Source organism: Lytechinus variegatus, chromosome 19, assembly GCF_018143015.1.
Source record: "Lytechinus variegatus isolate NC3 chromosome 19, Lvar_3.0, whole genome shotgun sequence".
Taxonomy (NCBI): domain Eukaryota; kingdom Metazoa; phylum Echinodermata; class Echinoidea; order Temnopleuroida; family Toxopneustidae; genus Lytechinus; species Lytechinus variegatus.
This window is the reverse complement of record NC_054758.1, coordinates 22036744-22063549: the sequence shown is the minus strand read 5'-3', so window position 1 is coordinate 22063549 and position 26806 is coordinate 22036744. Positions and strand designations below refer to the sequence as shown.

Below are 26806 nucleotides of genomic sequence, written 5' to 3'. Positions count from 1 at the left end.
AACAATTACCAATGAACATTTAATGGTGAATATCATTTACCACAAAGATCACCAGTCGTTCTTCACTTGAAACAGCTCTATTTAGAAACATATAATTTGATATAAAAAATGACATTTTAGCCATTCTCTTGTTAGGCCTATATCGGAGTACATGGAAGAGTAGTCCTTGCCATACATCACTATGACATCACATATGCAGCCAATTTGAAGTCCACATAGACTGTGCCTAATTACAAATTTTTACAACTTTTAAAAACTCAATACTTTGTTTAATATTATTAGAATTTTTTTAATATCTACTTGTTTGATATTTCTCTTTCCTCTAAAAACAATATTTCATTTGGGATGTATCCTCCTTTAAATGATCAACCAATAAAACGAATGACTGACATTAAATTCTATAATAATTCAAATTGGAAATCAAAATAATTATCATCAGATTAAAAATTGTGATTTTATTTTCTTTTGGTTATAGTTCATGGGTGTGTGGATGTCCAGATTTGTTTTACTCTCTCTCTCTCTTGCATGCCTATGAATTAACTTAGGAACTTGTGAATATATGCTGTTATCTTTTCCTTTCCTTTGCTTTCAATCTCTTTTTTTTTTTGGGGGGGGTGAGGTGTGGAGATTATGATACAAGTATTGTATATTTCATTACCTGTTACCTGTCTTGCTTATTCACTTAGATGGCAGCAAACAAAATAGCGCTTAGCACATAGTCTTGATTTAACGCTATTGAGTCGTATTTCAGTATGGAACATGTTTGAGTATTATTGGTGTAGATTTTTGTTTCATAGAATAATATGATACCAAATTAATGCCAATCTTCATTTCAAAATAAAAGAAAAATATTGTTAAAATTGTTAGTATCGACTGATTTACGCATTTGTAATTCATAAAATGATTCCCGATGCTTGGTCAAAGACTATCAATCACATGTGAAATGCAGCGATCACCTGATGGGTGATGACACAAGCTCGCTTGCCACAACAGTGTTTTCAAGTCAGCGAGTAGGAACGGAGAAAGAACCGGGGAACTCAGCGGTCGGTATCTGCGTTTTGGCGGCGATCGGGTCAAGCTCGGCGGTCATTGGAAGCAACTCACTCTTGTTGACGGCTGAGCTGAGCACAGTGGAACCTCTTAACTTTGTTCTACCCCTAAATGTTTTCATGCATGGATGGAAAAATAGCACCCTTGACAGGTAAGCACCAAATAGAGTTAGAATTAGATAGGACCTAGGATGAATAAAACCGTCATGGGGGGGGGGGGGGATTAAATGAGGTTTTTTTTAAACATTACTGCATTTGCAACTTTTTTGCAAGTCATAAATCGTAATTCAAATTTCAATCAACGAAATTGCTGAAAAACCAATGGCGATAATGATTGCAGAGTCTGAACTGATTTGTTCTCGAGATAGATCTTCTGAATTTTAATGTAGGGTCTAAATAAACCAAAGTTCAAATATATTTATAGACAGATAGATGCTACGTCGTGTGTGATGCTTCGTTCTATTAAATACTGGCACTAGCTCAGGACTTTAATGGGTGATTGTTCTCATGTAATTTATTATTTTAGACTTTGGATTCTTATGAAGTTACTCCATTTAGTTTTTTTTAATCTTTTCCATTCTCTTTTTTAATTTCTATTTTATTGCTTCATTATTATGGTTTTGTTAATAATTGTGCCCGGACAATCGAAACAGCCATTTGGAAAAATTATCAAGCAAAGTGCAATTTTTAGTACAAACTGTTCTGCAATATAACAAAACAAAATTGAATAAGATTAGGCCTACAACTACTGAATTCATATTTTTTGTGTAGGTCTAATCCAAAGACAAAATATGAAGGCTTCAAACTTCAAAGTGTCCAGACACCCCAACCCCCTGCCCCTGGGATTTTTTTTTTGCTCAAGACTATTTCAAAAAAATATTGAATATGCTATATGGATTTCAAGAGAAATAACCTTCAGAATAACTGATTTGTGATATTCAATGAAAAAATCAAAATGGCCGTAAAAGAGAAGAATTAAATTGGAGAGATTTTCAGCATTTTTCTGTGACATAGAATCATACTCTTATGTGGTTTACTTAAGAAATGGGAGAAACACAATTCCAAATTTTCAGCTGTAGAGAACTATTTTAAGTTTATTCTTGATGCCAAAAACTTGTCTATGGTTAGTAAATTTGACACTCTCTGAAGATGTGATTTTTTGTTTAATTTGAGAATCAGACCACTGTGTAAATTGCAACATTGAACTTCAAAGAAAAAATAAAATTAAAAATTGTGCCAAACAGAAATTAGTTTTTCCCATCTAGGGAAATGGCAATCTCAACACACACAAAAATTAGGGTTTGCAATATCTTAAAAATGCTCATAATCTATAAACATGTCCTTAGCATCAAAAGAAGCCCCTGAATTTTCTCTTTCAATACAACCCAATTATGAGTTGAAAATTAATTCAGATCACATTTTTCTTGCAGGCTGAATGTGCCCCCAAAATTGTGCAACTTTTCTCCCTAAATCAGCCTGTTTTATGCTGACACTTTGGGCTCAGACACCCTATGGTTAGTACTATTTTAACACAGCAAGCATGACCAACATGCAACAAAAAAGAAATGAAGAAAAATACAATTAAAAAAAAGAGAATATAAGGAAAAGATGAAACAACAGGAAATGAGATGTTTGGTGTTGTTTTTTCTTGACTTCACATGCAGAAAAAAAATCTGAAAAAATTCTGCATGGTTGTTTTACTTGTTTGGTCATGATCACAAGTTGTGCATTTGTGTATGCATTCTGAGGATCATGTATTTTTACCAAGTGGACATAGTGTAAATCTAATTACCTGGTACGTTAATAACATGGGTTTTTATTGTTAAATTACGTCAACCACAAAATAAAAAAGTAAAAAAAAAATAAACAGAAAAGGGTTATTTTTCAAATGCATTTGGTTAAAAAAAAACACTAGACTAGTTTCTTTACCTCATTCCCATATGTAGCCTGTTATATCAATATCTGGTAGGTCTATTTACTCTTCGTGCGTTGACCCATGAACCTTCTGTATGTCGCATTATTTTAGCAGTGAACCCTTTGACGTGGTATAACATTCGCTTTTACTGTAACAGCTATAAAAAATCTAAACATTTAGAAAGGAAATGTTGTGAAGTAAACTTGTGATGTTTCATGTATTGAAAAAGGCATTGGAAATCATTGTTTTGCTAAACGTTTTTTTTTTTATTATTCTTATTATTTTTCTAACAATACAGTTGCCCTTTCTTTTGGTTCTTGGGTCAGTGGCATGATTCTTTTTTTTTTGTATTTACCTGGGCAGTTCATCACACAAATGAACATCATCAGTAATCTGACAAACAGACCATACTACAATGAATAAAGAAAAGAGAGTAGATCTTCAAGTAGTCAATGAGAAAAGCACCTCTTTCATATAGGTGTCATGAGTCCTATTACTCCTAACAATGAACCTGACTGTGATATTGTTTGTAAGGAAGAATTGATTTTTTCTCTCCCTTTTTTCGATGAACTTCCTGGGTCTGTTGGAGGATGTATTGATTTTTTTATCCATGTAATTGTAAAGAAGGTAGATAATGTCCCACTAAATGGTTTTGAAAGTGAATTCATGTGTCCAAAACAAAACTCAGAAAACTGCAAACTACGGGAACAAAGCGGCATCAATGGAAAATGCGTGGTTGTGCAGAAATACGAACGAAACGTGTCTATGGATGTGCAATAGTGCGAACATAGCGTGTGAAGAGTTAAGATCCTCTAGCAATTTCAGGATTAATGGGCATATTATTTATAACTTATTAATCTTTTTAGATTCTAGAAAAAAAAAATTGAGAGTAAAACCTTTTTTTATCCTCTTAATATTTTGTAAGCAGCTAATCTATAGACCTTAAAAAAGAAAAAGAAAACAAAAACATCTAGCTCAATAATTGTTGTATATTGATTTCTCCTTATGAATTCAGGTCTCAAATCAACCCAAATGCCACCTACATGTAAGACCATGTAGGCTGAAGGCCAAAATATTTGCCCTTTTTTGCCTGAGGCCTTGGTTCCCTATTGGGATCCAATGCGTACATGTCCCCATGAAAAGTATATTTTACTACTGATGCCCTTTTTGCCCCTCCCCCCCCTGTAGGTGAGCACTGCCTTTCATTTCCTTTATTGTGTCCTGCCTTTGGTTACACTTCGTAACTCCGAAGGTTCTATATTCCGATGGTTCGTAATTCCGAAACACGTAAATTGCTTATACCTCGATGTTCGATAATGCAAAAATAAAAAAAGGTTCGATGTTCCGAAGGTTTATTAATTCGAAAACAAAATAAGGTTCTAGTTAAACAAATTATAAAATAAGGTTCGTTGTTCCGAATGTTCGTTAATCCAAAAACGAAATAAGGTTTGTTGTTCTGAAGGTTTGTTAGTCCGAAAACGAGTTCGTTATCGAACTAACAAACCTTCGGAATTACGAACCTTCGGAATTGCAAATGTATGCGCCTGCCTTGCCCCTTTAATAATTCGAGCCCTGTGAATAGATGAACACAAACCTGGTGCTAGTACAAATTTGTGAATTGTTCAGTTAGCACTGCTTCGCTAAAATTGATTAATAGTTTGCTCTTGAATAGGAGGATTTGACAGACAACAGCTTGTGTACACCAACCATGATTAAAATTGTTGATTGATTCAATACCTAGTTGCAGCTCAATCTCTTGTAATTAAATAGCTCGTTCTCATCTACATGTACATTCATAAACTACGTTTTCTGGAAACCAGTCTAATGTGTAATGGGGACGCTTGAAGCGGTCTCCCAAAGCAGTTTGAAAAACTACCTTGCGATGTGGTTTTCAAGACCACTTTGCCTCGTAAACTGGTTTAAGTGTAGATGAGGAATCAGATGCATCCATTCTTTGGGAAAAGATTTTCACTGGCGCACTGGTCAGTATTTGCTCTGTTTAGATTGCCTACGTTGCAGTTTCAAAATTGCACCCTGTTACCATTTTAGCTCTACGCTGTTATCACAGGAGATGTTACCTCTCTTTCCCCTTCCTAGAAAACCCCCCCCCCCCAAAACAACAGACCATCAAAACAGACCCTGATTTTAATCAGGGAATAATTTTCCTGGTATCGCATCACAATTTGCTCCACATTTTTGAAAGACTGCTATGCATCAAGTCTTTCTTTTTTATTTTACATACTTTAATAGTTGAGAGCTTTTCTCTTCAAAAAACGAGTCGCAGCTGCTTTTCAAATTCATAAAGCAAAATTATTACCCGGTAATAATCCATTTTGATCTTGGCCCTGTTTCATAAAGACTTTAAAACTACTGTAACTCTGCCATTAGTGAAACTTCAATGGAAAACTTGATTGTGATTGGCTGTCTGCTGAGCCCTGGTAAAAATACCAGTCAGTTAACTCTTTGTGAAAACAGGACCCTGGTTCTTCCATATGGATTATAAAACTTTGTGTATCAAGATAGGAGTGAGTATCAGTGGTCAAATTAAAATTACATTGTAGATCAAGGAACTTTATGTCAATATTATAAGCAATGCTATTTATTTAAAAAGGAATAGTTTTCCTAGTGTTGCATCGCAATTCGCTCCACATTTTGTGAAGACTGCTTTACAAAAGACTATTGTGTACTTGACACATAAATTATACGACTACATAACCTAGTTGAGAGCTTTTTTCTTGTGGTACATGCAGAATGTTTTTTATTTGCGATTTCTGGATTTATGACCAATGGCTGAAAAATTAACATAATTTTATAGAATGATAAATGAGTGGTTATGTTCACTCATCAAGCTTGTTCTTTGTTGTGTGTGTTTGTTTGTTTTTGTTGTGCTCAGTAATTTTATAGACTTAGTTGATTTATGGAAGAGCTCAGGGATTCTCATACCTGCCTTTCAATGTGCTTATATGTTCATGCCTATTTTTATCATTATTTTAGAGACAAGACCGATTATACAGAGTCTAAAGCTTGATGAAAAGTGTCCCATCAGACATCACTCTAATGCAGTGACACTTTATGAAAAGTTTAATTTGTGAAAAGATGATGAATACTGATAATTTTGTTGTGACTTTTGAAGATAGTAATTGGTTCAGTTTATTTTTAAAAGGGGAGAAAAAGAAAATTAAATGTTGATAAGCAGTAGATGGTTTATGTTCGGAGTCTGTTGTTGGGGTGTGGCTTTTATTGTTCCCTGTGCATTGTATTTTTGTCGATCTGCCTTTTGTCAGATAGATGTTAATATTTACTTCACTTGGGCAAAATGAATGGAAACTGATATTGCCTTCAGGGTAAGCAGAGAAATTTTGCACCCAAACAGTATTCAGTGGGTGTTCAATTCAGTTTATGTTATCAGCAATTTTAATAGCAAAATATTATTTCATGAAAGTTTGGATCCTATTCTGAGACTTATAATCATTTTTAGAATCCTTGTAGTCTTTCCAATTGTTTTTGTTTCTATTTCTGTAGAACCAAACTTCTTCTGTTGGTGTGTGTGTCAAGTGTTCCTTGTGTCCTGTCCTGTCTGACCCTGTCCAAACGTTGACCTTTGACCTTAGTATTGCTGAGCCAGGTCATGGGGTTCTACGAGGAGATTAGGAGGATAGTGCTATGGCTTCTTCATCCATTGATCCTGCGCTACAGAAGAGAGGAACCCCCAGTGAGGAGTGAAGATCATGACTATTGGTGTGAGGATGACCCCCAAGGTGCAGTGCTTTCCCCTTTACTATTCATTTTTCACCCATCTTGCATGACTTGCACAGTGTACATTCCATGCAACTTCCATATTTGTGTCCACTTATTCCTTCTTCCAACAGCTGTGTTGTTTAGTACATTGTACATGTGTGTGGGTGTAAAATTTGATGAAAGCCATCTTGTATCAAATGTGTCAGCTTGTTTTGAGGAGAGACACACAAAGAAAAGAATACTGGAGAAAGTTAGAGAGAAACAGAGAGCATTTTATTTTAGTTTTAATGAAGCTTGACATGTGATAGCATCATGAATGTCAGTACTGGAGCAGTCACCTACCTGTAATGTTTATTCCATTCTGATTTGAGATTATTTATGAAATGATGTTGTTAACACATCTTTCTTGATTGCTTTTTCACCTTCACAGCATGTATGTGATAGTAATCATGAGTACACTCATTATGAATACAGTTTGTTCTGTTAGGTTGCACTGTCATTGCCATGTTAATATTACAGTTTTAGAAAGTATCATCATTCATTAGGCTTGATCTGTATCATCTACAATAGTCGTCATAATTTGTTAAATGTCAAGTCTACCCCCAAAGTAAAGTTAATTTGAGTAAATTATGGAGAAAAGGAAAACATGCATACATGTATGACAGGTACATAAATGCTGAAAATGTCATTAGCCTTTAATGAGAAAGTTCAGTACAGTACATGTATGTTATTTTTTACTTATGCTTGTTTTGCAATTACTTCTATGCACAAGATTGACATGCTATTGTATTGAGAGTTAAGCCAATAATTTCACCACTTATTATTCATAGAATATTTCAAAATCTGCAGATTTGGTAGAGAGATATACACATTCCACTGCAACAATTGCATTTCGACATGATCACAGAGGAATCAATGTTGTTTCACTTTTAATATTAGAAAGAAGCACAGAATATTTTATATTCCACATAATAAAAGAAAGGAGAGCTTGGGCAACGTCATGCCATTGGTTCCCTCTTGTAGCATACACTGTAATTTGTGAAATTAGATGAAAATTGATTATGTAAAACTATTTGTGTTACAACCCATTTTGATGAAATATTAAGCATCTTGCTGATTTTATTTTTCATCTTTTTTTTTGAAGATCTGCTTTTTAATTTCCCATTTTTCTATAGATTTTAAATATTTTTTTTGTTTTTTACACTTATTTTTGTTTGTTCATTTAATCTATATTATTTCTTTTTTTTTTTGGGGGGGGGTATTCGATCTTCAGATAATCATTTTCCTTTGTTACAAGTGGTTACTGTGATGATACTATAAAACATGCATGTCTTTTTTTTTCTTTTTTTTTGCAAGAGCTGCGCAAGTATAAGAGAAAAAGGATGAGTTTGCTGAAGAATAGACATGTACATGTAGATGAATACATAGTGAAACATGTACACATGTGTAGTTGAAGGTGGATATTAGCCACAGATGGGGAGAGAGAAAAGGAGAGAGGGCGGAAGAGAGAGTCTTCAGTGAGATAGAGAGAGGGGGAGGAAGGATAGATGACAGTCAAGCAGGAAAGAAAGAAGTAGAATTGGAAGCATGAAAGCTATTTGATTAAACTTCAATCTATTGGATATTAGTGGGCTAATAAACATGCAGTGTGGGTTTAATTTCAGAGCTCTGGGTACAAATCAGTGACGCACGGTATTGATTACTCTACATTGAGATGTGTAACAATTGGATGTTTCTCCATCAATTGGCTCTGCCTCCCTGGATTCCGATAGATACCCAAATTACAAAACTACCCAGGTCCGAGATGGTTTGTTTCAAATTAATGAAAATAAAAAATTGTACATGTATATCTGATGAGGATTTTTAGTTGTTTTTGTTTTCATAAAGGCACTTTTTGTGGGATTCTGGGATAAACTTGTAAATGACACACAGGATGAGCTCATATACAACAACAGGCGTGCAAAATGTAAGCAAACATGTTGGCGAACAAGGAAGAATTTGCCATCAAGCAACATAGATTTATCATGCTTTATTCTTGATTTTTTTTCTCCAATTTACTGGACTTACTTATTTACCAGTGGAAGATTATTTATAATATTTATTGTAATTTGACATTTCAAAAATTGAAATTATGTAAGAAAATACATTTCATTTATTTCAAATTCTCATCGAAAACATACAACATACAATGATATTGTGTATATAATGTTAGTCAAAAGACTTTGAAAGAGAAAAAGGAAAAGGCAATGTCCCTGGCAATGATTGACTGTTTAGCGCTCATGAAATCTCATTGCACTGTGAGACTTGAGATGTCAACCAGGGGGCGTTTCACAAAGATTTAAGAGTGACTTTAGTGTTACATTCAAATTTCCAGTTGTGTGTAGTGTATAACACATCGCCACATTGGTCAAAATCATACTAAGAGGAATGTGTGACTGTTATATGTTTAGTAATAACATACGTTTTGTATAGCCCTCATATCCACCTTGTTAGGTGCTCAAGCCACTCCTAAGCTAGTCTACTTCCTGCTGGTACCCATATACCTCACCTGGGTTGAGTGCAGTACAATGTGGGTAAATTTCTTGCTGAAGGAAAACACACCATGGCTGAGAACCCACGTCCCTCAGATTAAAAGACAGGAGTCTTAACCACTAGACCATGATGCCCACATTTTGTGCTTTTTAAATAGTAATCCATCATCCATTGGCATTTGAAGATAATTGAAAGAAGTTGCAGTAAAGACCAATTTCAAAAGAAAGTCTGTAAGATTTTCATTATATCAATCATCATGGATCTAGATCTGATACATGTATATGAAATCCTGAAAATTAAGCTTTGGCACATATTCTTTTTATTGAATGCAAACAGAGCCTTTGGTAGTCATTTTATTGGATTGTGTAAAAAACCCACTTTGTAATTGTGACCACAGCTAGTGTAAATTTATCTTTATTAACATGAATAAAGTCACACTTAACACCTTGTGAAACACCTTATACTATACCTTTAAAACCTAATGTTGCCAATTTGAGAGTGTTGTAAATAAGGTTTCCTACCTCTCTCATCGTTACTGAGATTGTGTTGGTTCTCTCTCTTTCCTCTTTGAAGAGTGGAATTTAATAAAGTGAAGCCTGACTGTTGGATCGATTTAGACCAATTTATGTAACGCATACCAGTGTATATTCATTGAACCATGGCCCCTACTACAAATGGACACTAATCGGTATTGCCGCATTACCGCAATGAATTTCTTCACATGACTATGTCAACATTTTCATATTTTGTATACATGTACGTCATCTTTTTTATATTAGAATATTTTAAGTCAGGTCAAATCTTCTTTCATAATCTAAGAATCTGCTCCCTGAAATATTAAAATCCAAGAATTTTGGTGAAAGCTCTTTTGGGAAAATGGAATCAAAATTTTGCAGCTACATGTAATAAACTCCCTCATGACTATCAGACCTACATGTATCACAGACTTTGACAGATTCAATTCTTAATTTATCCCCCCCTCCTCGGTACCCTTGTATGACACACTTTTATTTAGTCTTGCTTCAAAATATCTTTTAAAAAACTTTATCATGGCACATAAATAGAGACTATACAGTGTACACTTTAAAAACTGTAGTGTCAAAACTGACACCAATTGGTGTTTCTAGAGGACCACACCCTGAGGTATTAAAATTACACTCTAGAGATTAAACATGACACCAAAGAGTGTAAATGTAACGACAAAAGGTGTTGTAATACCTGTGTAAAACTAACACCACCAATTTAACACCAGTGTAAAATAACTGGTGTGGTCCTCTATGAACACCGGTTAACACCACAGTTTTTTGCTTTGTATATGGTGTTGTGCTCATATCTGAAGAACTGAATATTATCAAAGCATGGTTCAGAAACATTGGTTATCAAGAAATCCTTAAAAGATAGACTAGATGACTCATATGCTTGACTTTTAATAAGGATACAAAATATTAGTTGGAGAGATCACAAAACAAGATGAAATTTATGGCTGGTCACTGTTTCCGTGGTGAGAAGGAAGTTATTTCTGATGTACTTTTGTTGCGCCTCCCTCATCAAATGAGAGGATAGAGACCTTTAGATTATGTTGATTACTTGATATGTAGGGATACAAATAAATTGATTTACCAACTCTCGTGTCAGATCGCGAAGCGTGGCGTACCATTGTTGATTCGTTCTCAGATGCATCCGATTTGTACTTGTAAAAATACACAGCAAAAACTGTGGTGTAAACCGGTGAACATAGAGGACCACACCAGTTATTTTACACCGGTGTTAAATTGGTGGTGTTAGTTTTACAAGGTCTATAGGTGTTATTACAACACTTTTGGTTGTTACATTTACACTCTTTGGTGTTATGTTCAATCTTTAGGGTGTAATTTTAACACCTCAGGGTGTGGTCCTCTATTAACACCAATTGGTGTCAGTTTTAATAACGCAGTTTTTACGGTACCTTTAAAGTTTAAAGAAATTTTGTTGCCTGCTTTTGTAAGATCATATCAAGACAGATACACATTACAGTCACACCAAGAAGGCAAACTCCAGACCAACCGATAACATCATGACATTACAAATAACAGCTTTGGTTGGTAATGACTTGTGTTTTACCATATGTGACTTGCATGCAATGCTAGCAGCCCATCCCACACCCTTATACATCTCATTCTATTTGTATTGTCTCACTTCCTCAGGGATGAGTACATGTATGTGACTAGCTGGATTGAATTATTAGGCTTCTAACTTCATTTTAGAGACATTCATTGTAGGTCAAGTCCACCCCAGGAAAATGTTGATTTGAATCAATAGAGAAGCATCAAACAAGCATAACACTGAAAATTTCATCAAAATCAGCTACAAGTTCATGGCTTGATTTTTGCAATGTACCAGAAACATGTTTAACAAAGCGAACTACATGTACATGTATATAGCTGAGAGTTTTTTAAAAGTCAAATCAAGGCTTTCCAAGTCAAGATTTTAAAGGAGTTGAGCCTATGCCCCGAGTATGAAAATGACCCTCAGTTAATTGTTTAAATATGAACAAAAAACAAATTACCTACTTTTAATTTGACCTATTTTGCCAATGTAGTATTCTGGATTTTGGTAGGGGAAGTTGTCAGGACACTCCAGAAACACAAAGGACACGATACGAGAGTTGTAGGTTGTGAGCGGAATTTAATTTCCCACTTGAGCACAACGGTTGTTGAAGCATATAACAAGAAAAAGGAAAAAACCTCTGCAAGCAGAAAAGAGAGAAACAATAAAGAACATGAGTATAATGTTCATAATATCATTACAGCATGTAATTCAAGACTGTATGTCCTCTCAATTACGAGTACACGTTTTGATCATTGAGCAGGTCACTGCACTATGTGTATGTTATAATCGAAAAGTAACAATGTTTATAACAAGTTATTAACTCAGCTATCGACAATTAAATAGTCACAAGTATCACATATATTATATGTTTCAAGCTTGAATTGAACTCCTTTGAATTCAATTTATATTCTTTCAATGTAAAATATATGAAATCACAATTTATATAGTAAATATTAGAAACATTAATCCAAATATATCAATCTTTATATATCGCACACGAATTCAATCTTTCGTAATCGATCATATAAACGTTAATTTTTGTAAGAAAATACTGCACGTCTTAATCTTTTAAGAGGCATGGCCAAAAATAATGCATTTCTTTTAAGTACGGCCATCTTGACTCACCCGACTAGGGCAGATACAGGTTAAAAACCATACCAGGGACCAAAACAATCGCTCTCTAGGGTCAGATTCCTGTACCCAACACTGCAATCTAGAATAAATAATAACATACATTTGCATGAGTAGGTACTCAACTATATCATAATATCCTTTAGATTTCTATACATCTTACAGGGAAATTCAGGGTATTGACAGACATTTTTACATTCAATTAACTCTAAGTGTCCTGTACATCATATTGACAAAAAAAATAGACTTATTAATTCAAACATCTTGATCTAAGAAAGAAAATATCATTAAACACTTCAATGCTCGAAGGAAAAATGCAAATCGATCACCAATCACTTTTATACAAATATTATAAGATATCGCTTCGAACAACACATTCATTAAATTTGAAGGAAAATTCATAACTTTTCGTACCTTCGTAGAAAACCCAGAAATCTTTCATCACAATCCAGCTAGTTCCACCAACAAATGAACATAGTTCCATTCGAACTCCTAAATAAATAAACGATACACCAATCCTAAATATATATGATTGTATAATATAGATTGATCACGTATCAATTTAAAATTTAAAATATATAACCGAACTGGCAAAAGTACTAAGTTAAATCGATAATTAATCGAAACCATTTGTACAAAACGATTTGACCTTGGCTGACCTTGAGGCTACCATTTACCAATTTACCGGTTTACGGATTACTCACATTGATAAATTCTACTTTTCGTCTATTTATATACACCAGGTAAATAATTCATCGAGTGTTAAAGAAAAACATCTACATAAATATATTCTTCTAATTTAGCAATTCCAAGACAAAAAGGAAAGAGTGCTACCATCTTGAATCGATAGGTACCCGTTACACATATACACACATCGATTGTTACGTAACATGCCACGTAGTATGCATGACAGAAAAATACAGCAAAATACGATTCAATGCTCTAATTTTAGTTCATGATTTAGATATAATATATTCCCAAACATAGATATTCTTCTCTTATAAAATAGCACATATCAATCAACATACCTCGACAGGATTGTGACAAAAATTATCTGGATCCTACAGAACTCTCTGAATGATCGCTCTCCTCACTGAGTAGCTTGACCAATGACTTCAAAACAATCGATCTCTACTGACTAAACGGGTTTCCTTCCCGCGTAACATATCACTTTCACAAGATCCTTCCTCTTTACTGAATTATCACCATTTTGTAATATAATTTCATTAAAAAAAGACGTACACTTTATTCCATTCATTTTACATAATTACATATAATTTTCATTTCTTATAACAGTCCATATTCAATGTAATAACTTTACCAAAATGGAACTATTTGTTCTGAGATGTACATTTCAATGTTGTGATAAGACAAACATATTACTCCCCTCTTCGTCCAATTCTTTTCAATAAATCTTAAAGGAAAAATCCGACCTTTTTCCAATATACTATATCAATTCCTATCGGAGTTCTAAAATCAATTTTGCCTTCGAAAGATCAGGATTGGGTTCTGTCTTGTCCGTGCAAAGCTACAACATATTAGAGAGGCTAAAAGGACATGAAGTACAGCTTGCCAACAAATATCCTTATTGACATAAATTGCTATTAGATCAAGTCAGCTTAGAATTGTATTACAGTTACCCCAAAAGCCATGCTTTCTACTTTAACAAGGAATTATACTATTGATATCAGAGTTTGCATTGAGGATTAAGTAGAATTGTTTACAAACCTATGTGTTGTTGCTGTTCAGTGATTTTAGTTATATTAGATGAGATGCTTACCAGTGGTTTTTATCTTCATTTTTTTTTAATGATAAGAAATTTAGGAATAGATATTCACATTTGTGTCTTAGTGATTTATGTTGAACACAATGATTGCTATTAAACATTATACAGGAACAAAAGACATCAGGCATGAAAACAACAATTTGCCAGAATGCGAATTGAACCTTCAACTAGATAGAGCTCTCTATGCATTGTATTGAAGTCATTTTTGCGTTCAAAAAGTAAGATTATTCCTGGACCGGGTGTGGCAGGGGAATAGGGGGGGGGGGGGTAACTTTATACTCACCCTGTTGTGTCAGGAACAGTTTTTGTGAGTGTTATTAAATCCCAATACATTGATATTAAAAAAGATAGGAAATTGAAAAAAGATTCATATGTTAGACAAAAATAGTCCTTGAACACATTTTTTTTACCCCTTGGCTAATTGAAAAGTCTCAGATTTTACAGTTCACTAGTGAGAATAATTGGAAGGGTTTATATGGCTAAATCTTCCCAGTACACACACTGTAGTTGGCAGTGTGGACATGCTTGATAATAGTACAGTCATATCTTTGATGATTAATGTAAACACCCATGGGAGTGTTTACATGATGATGACAAGTGAATGAGTATGTATTATATACGATAAAGAGTGAGAACGCACCTTGGAAATGACAGACAATTCCTTTGAAGGGCCAGCTGATTGAGCTGGGCAATTTGACTTGATCAATTGCCTTTCGGATTTAGTAATCAACTCAAAGTGTTTTGTCACACCCAAGTGCATTGGTTTAGATGAGGGAGAAAAGGAAGGAGACAAGGTACGGGAGATAGGATGAGATATATAGGAGAGAGGGGGCAAAGTAAGACAGAGTGCATGAGAGAGGGGGAGAGATGAAGCGAGGAAGGGCAGTACAAGAGAGAATGAGAGAGAAAGAAGAAGAGAGATATGTGACAATAAGTGTTTGATAGATGGATAGGAAGAGATTACTGAATGAACAAGAGAGAAGAGACAGAGAGACCCACACACACCCGTGTATTGATCTGATTCAGAGACAGATAGAGACGGTCTCGATAAATTTACCTTCAAGAAGCATTATTGTGCACTTTATCTTTCAGATGTTTGTACAGGTATAGAAGTTTATTATCATGCAAGTAATCCACTGAAAATAACATCATAGAATCCCCCCAAAAACTGATGAAAATGTAGTTACATTAAAAGTACTAAATACTTAATGTAAGAACATGTTATACAAGTAGTAATCCTGGTATATAAAAGCAGGAAACCTGATCTAGATCACACCGTAGAAGAAATAAAGTTTACTGAAGATAATATATCACATTTTGATAGCAAATCTACTGAAGATGAAAATATGTTATCATACAAGTCATAAATCTACTGAAGATAAGAATATATTACAAGTATACATCTACTGAAAATGAGAACATATTATCATACAAGTAGTAAATCTACTGAAGATAAGAACATGTTATCATATAACTAAGTAGTAAATCTACTGAAGATGAGGACATATCATACAAGTAGTAAACTTACTGAAGATAAGAACATGTTTTCATACAAGTAGTAAACTTACTGAAGATTAGAACATATTACCATACAAGTAGTAAATTTACTGAAGATAACATGTTTTCATACAAGTAGTAAACTTACTGAAGATGAGAACATATCATACAAATAGTAAATCTACTGAACATTAGAACATATTAACAAGTAGTAAATCTATAAAGATGAAAATATATTTCAAGTAGTAAATCTACTGAAGATTGAAACATGTTTCAAGTAATAAATCTACTGATGATGAAAACATGTTTTCATACAAGTAGTAAACTTACTGAAGATAAGAACATCAAGTAGTAAATCTACTGAAGATAACATGTTTTCTTACAAGTAGTAAACTTACTGATGATAACATATTACCATACAAGTAGTAAATCTACTGAAGATAACATGTTTTCATACAAGTAGTAAACATACTGAAGATGAGAACATATCATACAAATAGTAAATCTACTGAACATTAGAACATATTAACAAGTAGTAAATCTATAAAGGTGAAAACATTTTTCAAGTAGTAAATCTACTGAAGATTGAAACATATTTCAAGTAATAAATCTACTGATGATGAAAACATCTTTTCATACAAGTAGTAAACTTACTGAAGATAAGAACATATTACCATACAAGTAGTAAATTTACTGAAGATAACATGTTTTCATACAAGTAGTAAATCTACTGATGATGAGAACATATCATGCATGTTATAAATCTATATACTGAAGATGAGAATATATTATTACGTAGTGAAGATAAGGACATATTATCATACAAGTAGTAAACATACTGAAGATGAGAACATATTACAAGTAGTCTTAAGATGATACATGTAAACATATCATGCAAAGTAGTAAATATGCTGAAAATGATAACATATAATATACAAGTAATCTGTTGTAAATCTACTGTAGATGGTAACATATTATACAAGAAGTACATTGACTTGAGATGATACTGGGAAGTCTAATATCATTGAAATATACATGCATCATACAAATGTTTATCCAAACATACTACAGATGCTATCCATTTATCATGCAAGTTAATTAGTAAATCTACTGAAGATATTAACATATCACAAATAGTAGACTATTTACCGAAGATGATACCACATTATTATACAATACAATTAGGAAATCTGATGTATCAGATAACATACTATCATACAGTATACAAATAGCAAATAGGCATGAGTGCGATGGTGCGAGATTTCGCATGAGGTGAAATAAAGATGCTCTATTCAATGAGGCGTTAGCCGAGTTGAATAGAGCGTCTCTTTCTTTCACCGAATGCAAAATCTCGTACCATCGCACAAATGAGAATATTGCTATTTGTGTTGTACAACGCCTCGGAATTTATCGAAAATGTGGAAAAAAAAACATAAGAGTTTTTCCCTGCAGTAATCTATGAAAAGTGAGCAAAAAATTTAAAGCGAAAAGCAAAATCCCACAAGCGCACATGACCATGGGCAGCATTGCGCATTTAGCCAGCAGGCTTACATGTTACGCGTATTGCACCTTCATTTTACTGAGCGCAATGAATTAAATCGTATTGTGACGTCACCTCCTAAAGCCGTGCAACGGTACAAATGTTTGACATTCAGACTCCCATTTGCTTGCGTACAACAAGCTAAGTAGGCGTTGAACAATATACAATATTATATAGATATAGAGGATAACAATTTAAGTTCAAATAGTAAATATAATGTACATGATAATTATGCATTATATGCTAACACATTGTCATATAGGAGTAAATTATATGTAGACATACTGGCGGATCCAGGGGGGCAAAGCCAGCTCTTGCCCCCCCCCCCTTGAGAGGTACAATTATTTATTTATTGTCTTTTGCTTTTCAAATGTTTTTGTGGACGAAATGTGCTTATTTTTGGTTAAAAACCTTTTCTTTTTTATAGGGGTTGCTAAATTTTTCCTCAGGAAAATTCTGGATCTGCCCCTGTGTAGACAATATCGAACAAGACAAAAATAGTAGTAATTGTGTTGTAGGTGATAACATGTAATCATGTAATCACCTTATGGTTTATGGGTATTGAGTTAACCTTTTCCATTACCAGGCAGCCTCTCCAACTCTCATCCAGGTGGGTGTTTCATAAAGCTGTTCGTAAGTTAAGAGCGACTTTAAGAACGACTGGTGATCCTTCCTTGTGGTAAATTTTATTCACCATTAATGTTTGTTAGTGATTTTTTAGCATGTAAGAAAGGTTCACCAGTCGTTCTTAAAGTCACTCTTAACTTACGAACAGCTTTATGAAACGGCCCCCTGGTCTTATTTTCTTTATCATGCAAAATTGTAATTAATCTTCTCTTAAATTTGTTTCAACTGTGTGTTCTCTATGATTTGAAATGCCAAATAAGATAATAATAATAATAATAGATTAGTGAATATAACATCATTCAAGCAAAGATGGTATCATGAAAAATGTACCTCCTCTTTGATGATAGATTATATTAACCCGTTGCCAACGGGAGCCGGATATATACGGTTCCCTAAAACTTATTCATGTACGGGAGCCGTATATAGTCGGTTCCCCAAAGGCTATTACTCGCATCCATTTGCAGGCTTTAAAAATACAATTTCATACTATGTTTCTGCCTTTTCTGTGTTATAATTACAATGTCCATTAATTAAACTACACATTCCAGAAAGTCATACGTTTTTACCTTTTGTTTCTATAGTTTATAAAGCATTATAAAACGAGTTATGCTTCGAAGAGAGTCCAATATTGGCGTACAGTGGGCATTGCCGCGATGGAAGCATGATTTCAACGATTTTCAGTTTCGCAGAACCACGTATATACCGTAATCAATAAAAGTGAGGGAAAACAATGGGAGCAGCGAAATGCAACCCAAAACGCACGCAGAGCTGCGTGCGTGCGCTGATATGATCAACGATAGATTGAAAACGATCGATACTTTATAAGATTGCTTGTGAGGTTTCAAAAAGTCCGGGGTTCGATCCCGGCGGCGGCACCTATGCCCGTGAGCAAGGCATGTAATCTACAATGCTCTTTTATCCTGCTTTCAAATAAATGAAAATGCTATATGCATTACTGCTAACTAGGTGTGCACTTCTTTTTAAAAAAAAATGGCGCCGTTGATAAAATATAGGAAGAAGAAAAATCATGGTTTCAGTTTATAACACATCGATTTTTGTTTTCTTCTTTCATTTAGGTGCATTATTTTGCCTCTTGAAAATGGCTGTCATAATATTCAACTTCATGAACTGATCAAGCTAGATCAAACTAGAAGAGAGTACACGACTTTAAGTTGATATCGATTTCTATAATCCTAAACAAAAAGTGTATACAGCTGGCTATTGAGAATACCTCGGATCGTACGTACACTCTACTTTGTTCTAACGATACGGATGTGGTTATTGATGGAGGCATGGCCCCCTTTCCTTTGAAAATCACAAAAGGGCATCCAGCGAAGGTCAATAAAGTTGCCACTTACTAACAATGTAAAAGAGTGACTTGAAAGGGAAGGATGTACGGATGAATTCACACTTTGTCAGTTTGGTTTAACACCAAAGAGTGATAAACGCCGTGACATAGGCATAATCATGCTAATGAAGACTAATATGTGTTATTTACGATGTACAAAGTATATGAAGCATGTTTTATCCATATCAGTAATCTCATATGAATTTTCGAAAAAAAATCTAAGGTTTCCCCAATTGATTTTATTCTGATTGAGTATGTCATCGTGGTTTGGTTTGACCTGCATATAAAAAAATGTGATGCGATAGGAATCCAGAGCATGGAGTAAATATGCATTCCATGGATATATCATTCGAGAAGATAGAGGGAATGAAAAGCAGAATATATTAAAATAAAATATTTATGTTTATGTCTGCAAACAGGCCTATAATGCTTTTCACGGAACAAATGATGTAAGCCGGGTAATGAATAAGTAGAGCGCCTTGATCACAATGTTTAGTGGATATTATATGAATTATTAATCATCATCATGCGGCTCGTTTAATTTTTTTTTAATTGCTTGTTAGAAGGGTGCGAGAAAAACGGCATAAAGCATATTGTGATTCCATATACGTCCATTCAGTTATTTGTTTCATTTTTGGCCGTACTCCATAGAATATAACAGACGTTCAACTTTGATAAAGATAAATATGAGAAAAAGCAATTTGTACATGAATTGATTAATAAAGACAATTAATTAATTAATTAGAGAGAATATATATCACTTAATATGAGCTGGAATATGATATTTAGGCAGGCGAGAATGGCCTTTCTATGTATCTCTTTTGAAGCACGCTCTTCGTCTTACAGTTCTCTAATTAACTCGTTATATTTGTATTTTCATTGGAGCTCTTATGGATTGTTGGCTACAAGGAAAAAGGAAGTGGAGAAATAAAACATAAGAATTATTTTAATACATCGAAATTCTGTAAAGGTGAATGTACCGGGTGAGAAATTATATACACTTACGACATTTTAGAATTATACTTTGGCAATGCAGGTTATTATTTTCAGAGTCCTTTTTCATCTTGACGAAATTGGATATTAAAACAAACTGAACGCAGGAAATAATAATTTCCGAACGGAAAGTTCCTAAAATGTTAATCAAATCATATATTGTCGAAAATTTGACAGTGAGTGTGGCGAAACAAATGGGGGTGGGGGTTAAATGATGGAATATAATTTATATGCACTAGAATAAAAAAAAGGGTATAAAATATAGTAATGGTGTAACTTGGGTTGCGATTTCATTGCTGACCTCTATTCCCCCCCCCTTTGCTTGTCAGAAAAAAGTAAAGAAAAAGTAGCGCATTTATAGTCCCCTCCACCAAGAATTCCTTGGTTCACCGCCGATCTCTGACAACTAGATTACCAGCAAAACCGAAAATGTCTTTCTGGTCACACTCATTTTTTCCATTTTAAATTGTCCAACATATACTTAAGTTATTTTTCTTGCATTTTCCATGAATTACTAATCATTTGTTGATCATTAAATCCTTTGCACATAAATGTCAAGAAAATAACCACACACGTTCTAAACTAGTGAAATAAACTGAGAATTGAGTAAGTTCACAATAAATAAAACGGTTTGCAGGGACTTATTGTATATTCTTGGATAATGAAAGAAAGGCAGAATGTCTTGTTTTTAATACAATTTTAATTACTAGAATCATTTGATACATAATATTCATTTTTTACACAAATACATGGCAACGTCTCCGTTGGATTTTGAATTAAGGAAATAATTTGTAGGTTTTTGTTGAACATTTCTCGACGACGTATAAAATCTAGAAATCATTTGAAATTAATTATGGGCCAAATATGCCGGGCACCTATCCTAATGTAGGTTCTATTTTTTAGTATGGGTTGGGCTTGGAGGGCCGGGTTTGGACATATTTCTGTGATGACGAGAATATACTCAGAAGGGAAAAAATAGAGAGAGGGCCGGGGGGCACGGAACGGGAGATGAAGAAGAGAGAGAGAGAGCATAACCCACTTGTCTGCGCAGTGTTGTAGTACATTTTTTTCGATTAAAAGCGCCTCGTATGAAATTGAACCCTCTCCCCCCCCCCTGCGTAAGCTACTGATTGAATAGAAGGGAAAAAAGTAAAGGGAAAATAGAGGAGAGAGAGAATACAAGTAGAGGTTGACTAGAGGTAAGGGGATTAGAGAAAGTAGAGGGGATGGCATTCATGACAATAACAATAATATTTTTCAATCGAATTAAACTATTTTTTTTTATTCTTTACATGTAAAATATTCAAATGTTTACATAATATCAATGATAACAATTATAAACATTACTATCAACACTAACAATGATAATAACAAATAATAAAAGAAAATATAACAATCGGATAATAAAAAAATAATAATATTGATAATAATAACAATGGTTAAGATTATGAATATAATAATGATAAGACAAAGAAAAAGATAAAATAAAAAAGCAGACGAAACAGAAAAAAAGATGAAGGGAGAAGATAATGGTGATCATGGGGGATGGGGTGGGCTAACTTAAGTAATTGGATGATAAATGATAAATAATCTTCATAATAATTGTCGTATACCACCTATAATCGAGAAGATTATGATTTCTTGTTCAGAAATTATTACTTGTATGCATATAACGATATTTTGAAGATTCATGTTTTGGGGGGCATACTTTTAAAAGGAAATATCATATTCTTCATTTTTTTTCATTTTGCATGAAGAGAAAAACAGAGAGAACAAAATTAAGCAAAATAGGACGACGGGAGTAAAAGAATGAGAATAGGTATAAAGAGAAGATAAGACGACGAAGAAAAAAGGCGAAAAAAAAGCACAAGCAAATTCATAACAAGAATAAATAGAAGGGAAATAGAAAGAGAAAACTTAGGAGATGGAGGAGGTGTAGGATTACACAATTATCAGTGAAGAAGAAGGAGGAGAAAATGAAAAGGGAGCATTATAAAAAAGGAAGAAAAAAACAAGGAGGATTTCATTTGCAAGAGGAAACAAAGCAAGACTATATCAAGGGAGAAGGGGGGGGGGGGTCTATAAATAGGAAGTATAAGAACAAAAAGATGAGACAGAGATCGAACAAAAGAAGAAAGGAAATGAGGATGATAAGATAAGAAGAATATCGAAAAAGAAGAATATGAGAAGAAAAGAAATGAGAATAATTTTGATAATAATAAGATCGAAAAAAAAGAAAAGGAAGAAGAAAGGAAGGGAGAATATTATGATAATAGTAACATTATGAGAATATTATGATAATAGTAATATCGAAAAAGAAGAAGTCCAAGAAGAACTTCAAAACCCACATCACCAACAATACATTCTCAAAGAAGTCACTCTGTACGGACATAATTATAGCACTGGAGCGACAGGTGAGCTCTGAACTCCGTGCAGCCAAAACAGGAAATGAACTACGCATGCGCGAAAACTATCGATCGATCAATTCACTCATCGTGGATCGCACACACGCTTTTGTAATCAACGATCCAGCTCGCACGCACGGAACAATGGAGCTGTTCGAACTTGACATGGCCGGCTGATTAATCTCGTTTGGGGTGTTAGAACCTATTCTACTATGCCGTCGCGAACGGGTTAATACTGTAATGGGTTTGTGAGTTACCCCATTTTTCATGATCACCGTGTTTTCCCATGGAATCATTATTGTGTTCTTACATTAGAAGCAAGCTTGATAATGAGGAACAAGAGAGAATCATTTTTCCCGTGCAGAGTTTTTTCAAGCTATTTGTCTTTTTAATACATCAACTTAAATCAGCTATTATTTTCATAATGAGATCTGAGAGAGGAGCAGATTTCCCTTTGACTTTTTATGATGATATTGATCTTACAACTGTAAAAAAATATCAGGTAAAATTTTTACTACCACGAGGGTAATTTTGTGTCCAACCTATTTGGGGCAGTATTTTACCCAATGCGGGAAGCATATTGCCTAGTAATGTTGAAAAAATAAGCAGCAATTACCTTTAATAGAATGGGCAAAGTTTTCATCACACTGGATAAAAAGAAATGCCCAATGTCGGTTGGACATGTAATTACCCTTATGGAGCACTTTTACCCAATATTTTTTAAAGAGTACTTACTGTAGACTTAAAACAGCCATTTTATTATAATGAGATGTGAGATAGAAGCATCTTTCATTAAAATCACATCATATATGAGCCGGGGTCGATGCACTATATCACTCCTTCAGCAGTATATTGTCTGTGAATCTACTCATTTACTCTCTCTCACATGTGTCATTTACATTGGGGCTAAACTCAAGGAAAGTCTCATAGGGCCAGCATACAGCTTTGTCAAGGCCCCCATTCAATACTAGTAGTTCGTAGGCTGATGTCATAGTAATTAAAAATTTGTAATTTGAAGCCGTGGCATCGATATCAGTATTCATTACTTGGGGCAGTGATAAAGGGAACATGAAAATAACTTGAATGAGATGTTCTATTTTGGTAATTTTCTTTATATATGTTTAGACTTGCAGGAAGCAACTGATTTTTTTTCCGGGGGGGGGGGGGAGGGGGTCAGATTTTAAACTTTCACATGCTTTCATCATTTTAGGATTGACAAATTTTCAGAATTGTAACTCTTTATTATAATCACAGAAGGTAATTAAGGTATACAAAGACTGACAAAAAACAAACACACACACACACAGAGACCACTCAAAATACACCCATCACACATAACCAACCTAAAATACCCCCCCCCCTACACACACACACACACACACACACACGCAGACCAACCAAATTAAACCCACACCAATACAAACAAACTCACACACACAGACCACTCAAGTACACCCATCACACATAACCAACCTAAAATACCCCACACACACAGAAACATATATACATCCACCCAAACAGACAAATAAAAACTTAAAAAAAGAACACATACACAGCATCACCACACACAAGTACAAACATGAAATTCCCCCACACTGAACAACCTATTCAAAATTAGGGTTTCATTAGAGAGATTTCAAATATTATGATTTCTAACAGAGAGAATTATGATTGGATTCGACCTTGAGAGAGTGAAATGTAATCTCACTTTATTGGAATTCATGTGAGTGTGAAATGGATGTATATGTTTGATAAATCATGCATGAATCCCCAGGCGGCTCATGAAAGCACAGCTTTTGGCTTTTCATTGCAATTAAATCTCCAAATTCCTTTTCTCCATTTTACCATCTTAGGTGCAAAATACGAAATCAAACAATGAAAGAGCAGAGGAGATAGAAAAATCTAAATCAATAGAAAGCAAATATTGATTAGCATGCTATATTTCAATGAATACCTTAAACAAGAAAAGCTTCAATGATTTTAAAAAAAAACAAAATTGAAACAATATATATGGAGCACAAGTTCAAAGCCCCGATATTGTTTCAAGAATGATTTTACGAAACAAAAATATGTATGTTAATGTCCGTAACTTTCAGATGCTTTCAGTAGTAGTTCCAAGAATTTCAGTACTTCAGTAACTACAACAGTACAAGAAATTTCAAAAGCTCAAACTCAGTCACAGACATAACTCTCAAAGCTGTATGTTAGGGGAGTTGTCTTATACTGTTTCAGATAAGAGTCTGCGACACGAGACTTAATACAGTTACCAAGACTCTTGGTTGACTGTCATTGTAAAATAGTGTACAAGTAGTATATCAGGAGGATGGAAAGTGTTAAGCTCACGTTCATGTAATGGCATTTTGGGTATCATTCTTTACTAAGCTCATAGCCAGTCACAGAGTGTTAGCTCAACACTGTTTGCTTATTCCTCAAGCGCAGACCAGCACGCTCTCTTTAAAGGCAACCATCAGTTCTTTAAAGTCAAATACCAGTTGTTGTAACGATTTCAATACGAGTTTGTACAGAATCCAATTAAAAATGACTGCCCAAGTGTCTGTCTGTATATTAAAAAAAAGCACCTGTGTCAAAGGATTGTGTAATTGTTGAGAAGTTAGCAAAACCAGTATGAAATTTTCGCATCTTTTTCTAAGCAATGACAATACACTGGTTCACATGTGCTTATCTGTGTTGGTGATCTTCAGTGTCATTTTTTTAGCTTAAGATCTTATGATTTCACAATGTTCAGTATTATACCAGATCTAGTTCTACATAATGCGTTAATCTTGGTCTTACAGACTTTCACAGGACATTCATTTTTACTGTAACTCCTTTCTTTTCTCTCTAAGCCCAGTTAAATCTACATGGTTCGTTTCTTATCATATTTTTGTAAAAATTGTAATCAATCGATATGTACATTCCAACCCGTAAAATCTATACGATCAAAATTTCTTAAGTGGTATCGGAATCAAAATCAGAATACCAATTTATCGGGATCCTCTCCATTGGAAGAACATATTCATTACCAATTGTTAGTGATGTAATGGCAATATTTTAGTGATCTATCAGCTGTGATTTCAAGAAAATTAAGATTTTATTCTGACTACAAGGCTTGCAGTGATCCAATATTTTTGCATTATCCAGAACTTCTGTGAGGTAATTATATGTGTGCAAACTTAAGAATAATTAAAGCAAAATTTAATAATCTGGGAATAGTTGGATTGCAAAATGTGCAGAAGGGTTTAGATTAGGTGTGAGTGTTATACCTCATCAGGGGGTTTTAGAGAAAATTTAATAAATATTATCCAGTTAAACCAAAACTGTCAAACAAAAGTTTATATCAAAACCGAGTTCAGAGTACAGGCCTATACACTGCAAAAACAATGGTGTTGATTTAACACCAGCCTGGAATCTATATATGTCCACACCAGAGAAGTATTGAAACAAAACCAGCTTGGAATCAAACCAATGCTGTTTTTATACTAATTGGTGTTGTACAAACACTTAACTGGTGTTAGATAAACACTTAACTGGTGTTAGACCAATACCAAACTGGTGTTGTTTAACACTTCTCTGGTGTGGACATATATAGATTGTGAGCTGGTGTAAAATCAACACCGGGGTTTTTGCAGTGTAGCATTAGGTTGTCACTCCACACACTGAACTTTATGATGTCCTTTGCTAAGACCAAAGAACTCAAGATGCATTCATAAGATGCATCAGTCTAAAATGGAGAATATAGGCTAATTCTCTGTGGAGTTGTGGCTGATAATGCTGGCCAGGCCAGTCTCAAGACTTGCTATCCAGTGGATGTTACCTGGCTCAACCAAGGTTTATAAATATTGAAAAATGTTCAAGTGAGAGAGATGAAAGTAGAGTGACGAGTCTTAAGGCGACAGCACACCTTACGACTGGTCTGCGACCCGATTTTGGAACAAATCGCATTTTACTCATTTTCTTAAGATTTGAGTGGAACATTTCATTTCATTTGAGGTTGAAATTGATTGAAATAATAATATCATAACAATTTTGAAAGATTGCAAGCCCTTATTTTGGAGTAAAGTCCAAATTAGTCTCCAATCGTAGCCAATCTTACGACTGCTAGGACCTCATTATGACTAGATATTAAATTTGCTTTTATTCTGAGAAGGATGATAGCA

At 34.2% G+C, this 26806-nt stretch overlaps 1 protein-coding gene across 3 annotated transcripts in view; it reads left to right on the top strand.

The window, feature by feature from the left end:
* The first annotated feature begins 779 nt into the window (after positions 1 to 779).
* Positions 780 to 26806, top strand: part of LOC121405718 (sialidase-3-like) — a 67889-nt gene continuing 41862 nt past the window's right edge. For 2 of the 3 annotated variants that reach the window (XM_041596642.1, XM_041596641.1), the window contains exons 1-2: positions 780 to 1201; positions 6487 to 6722. In XM_041596642.1, coding sequence (XP_041452576.1) covers positions 6593 to 6722 — 130 coding nt within the window. In that variant the 5' untranslated portion in view covers positions 780 to 1201; positions 6487 to 6592. The remainder of the gene's footprint in view (positions 1202 to 6486; positions 6723 to 26806) is intronic. The other variant, XM_041596643.1, reaches the window with a different exon arrangement.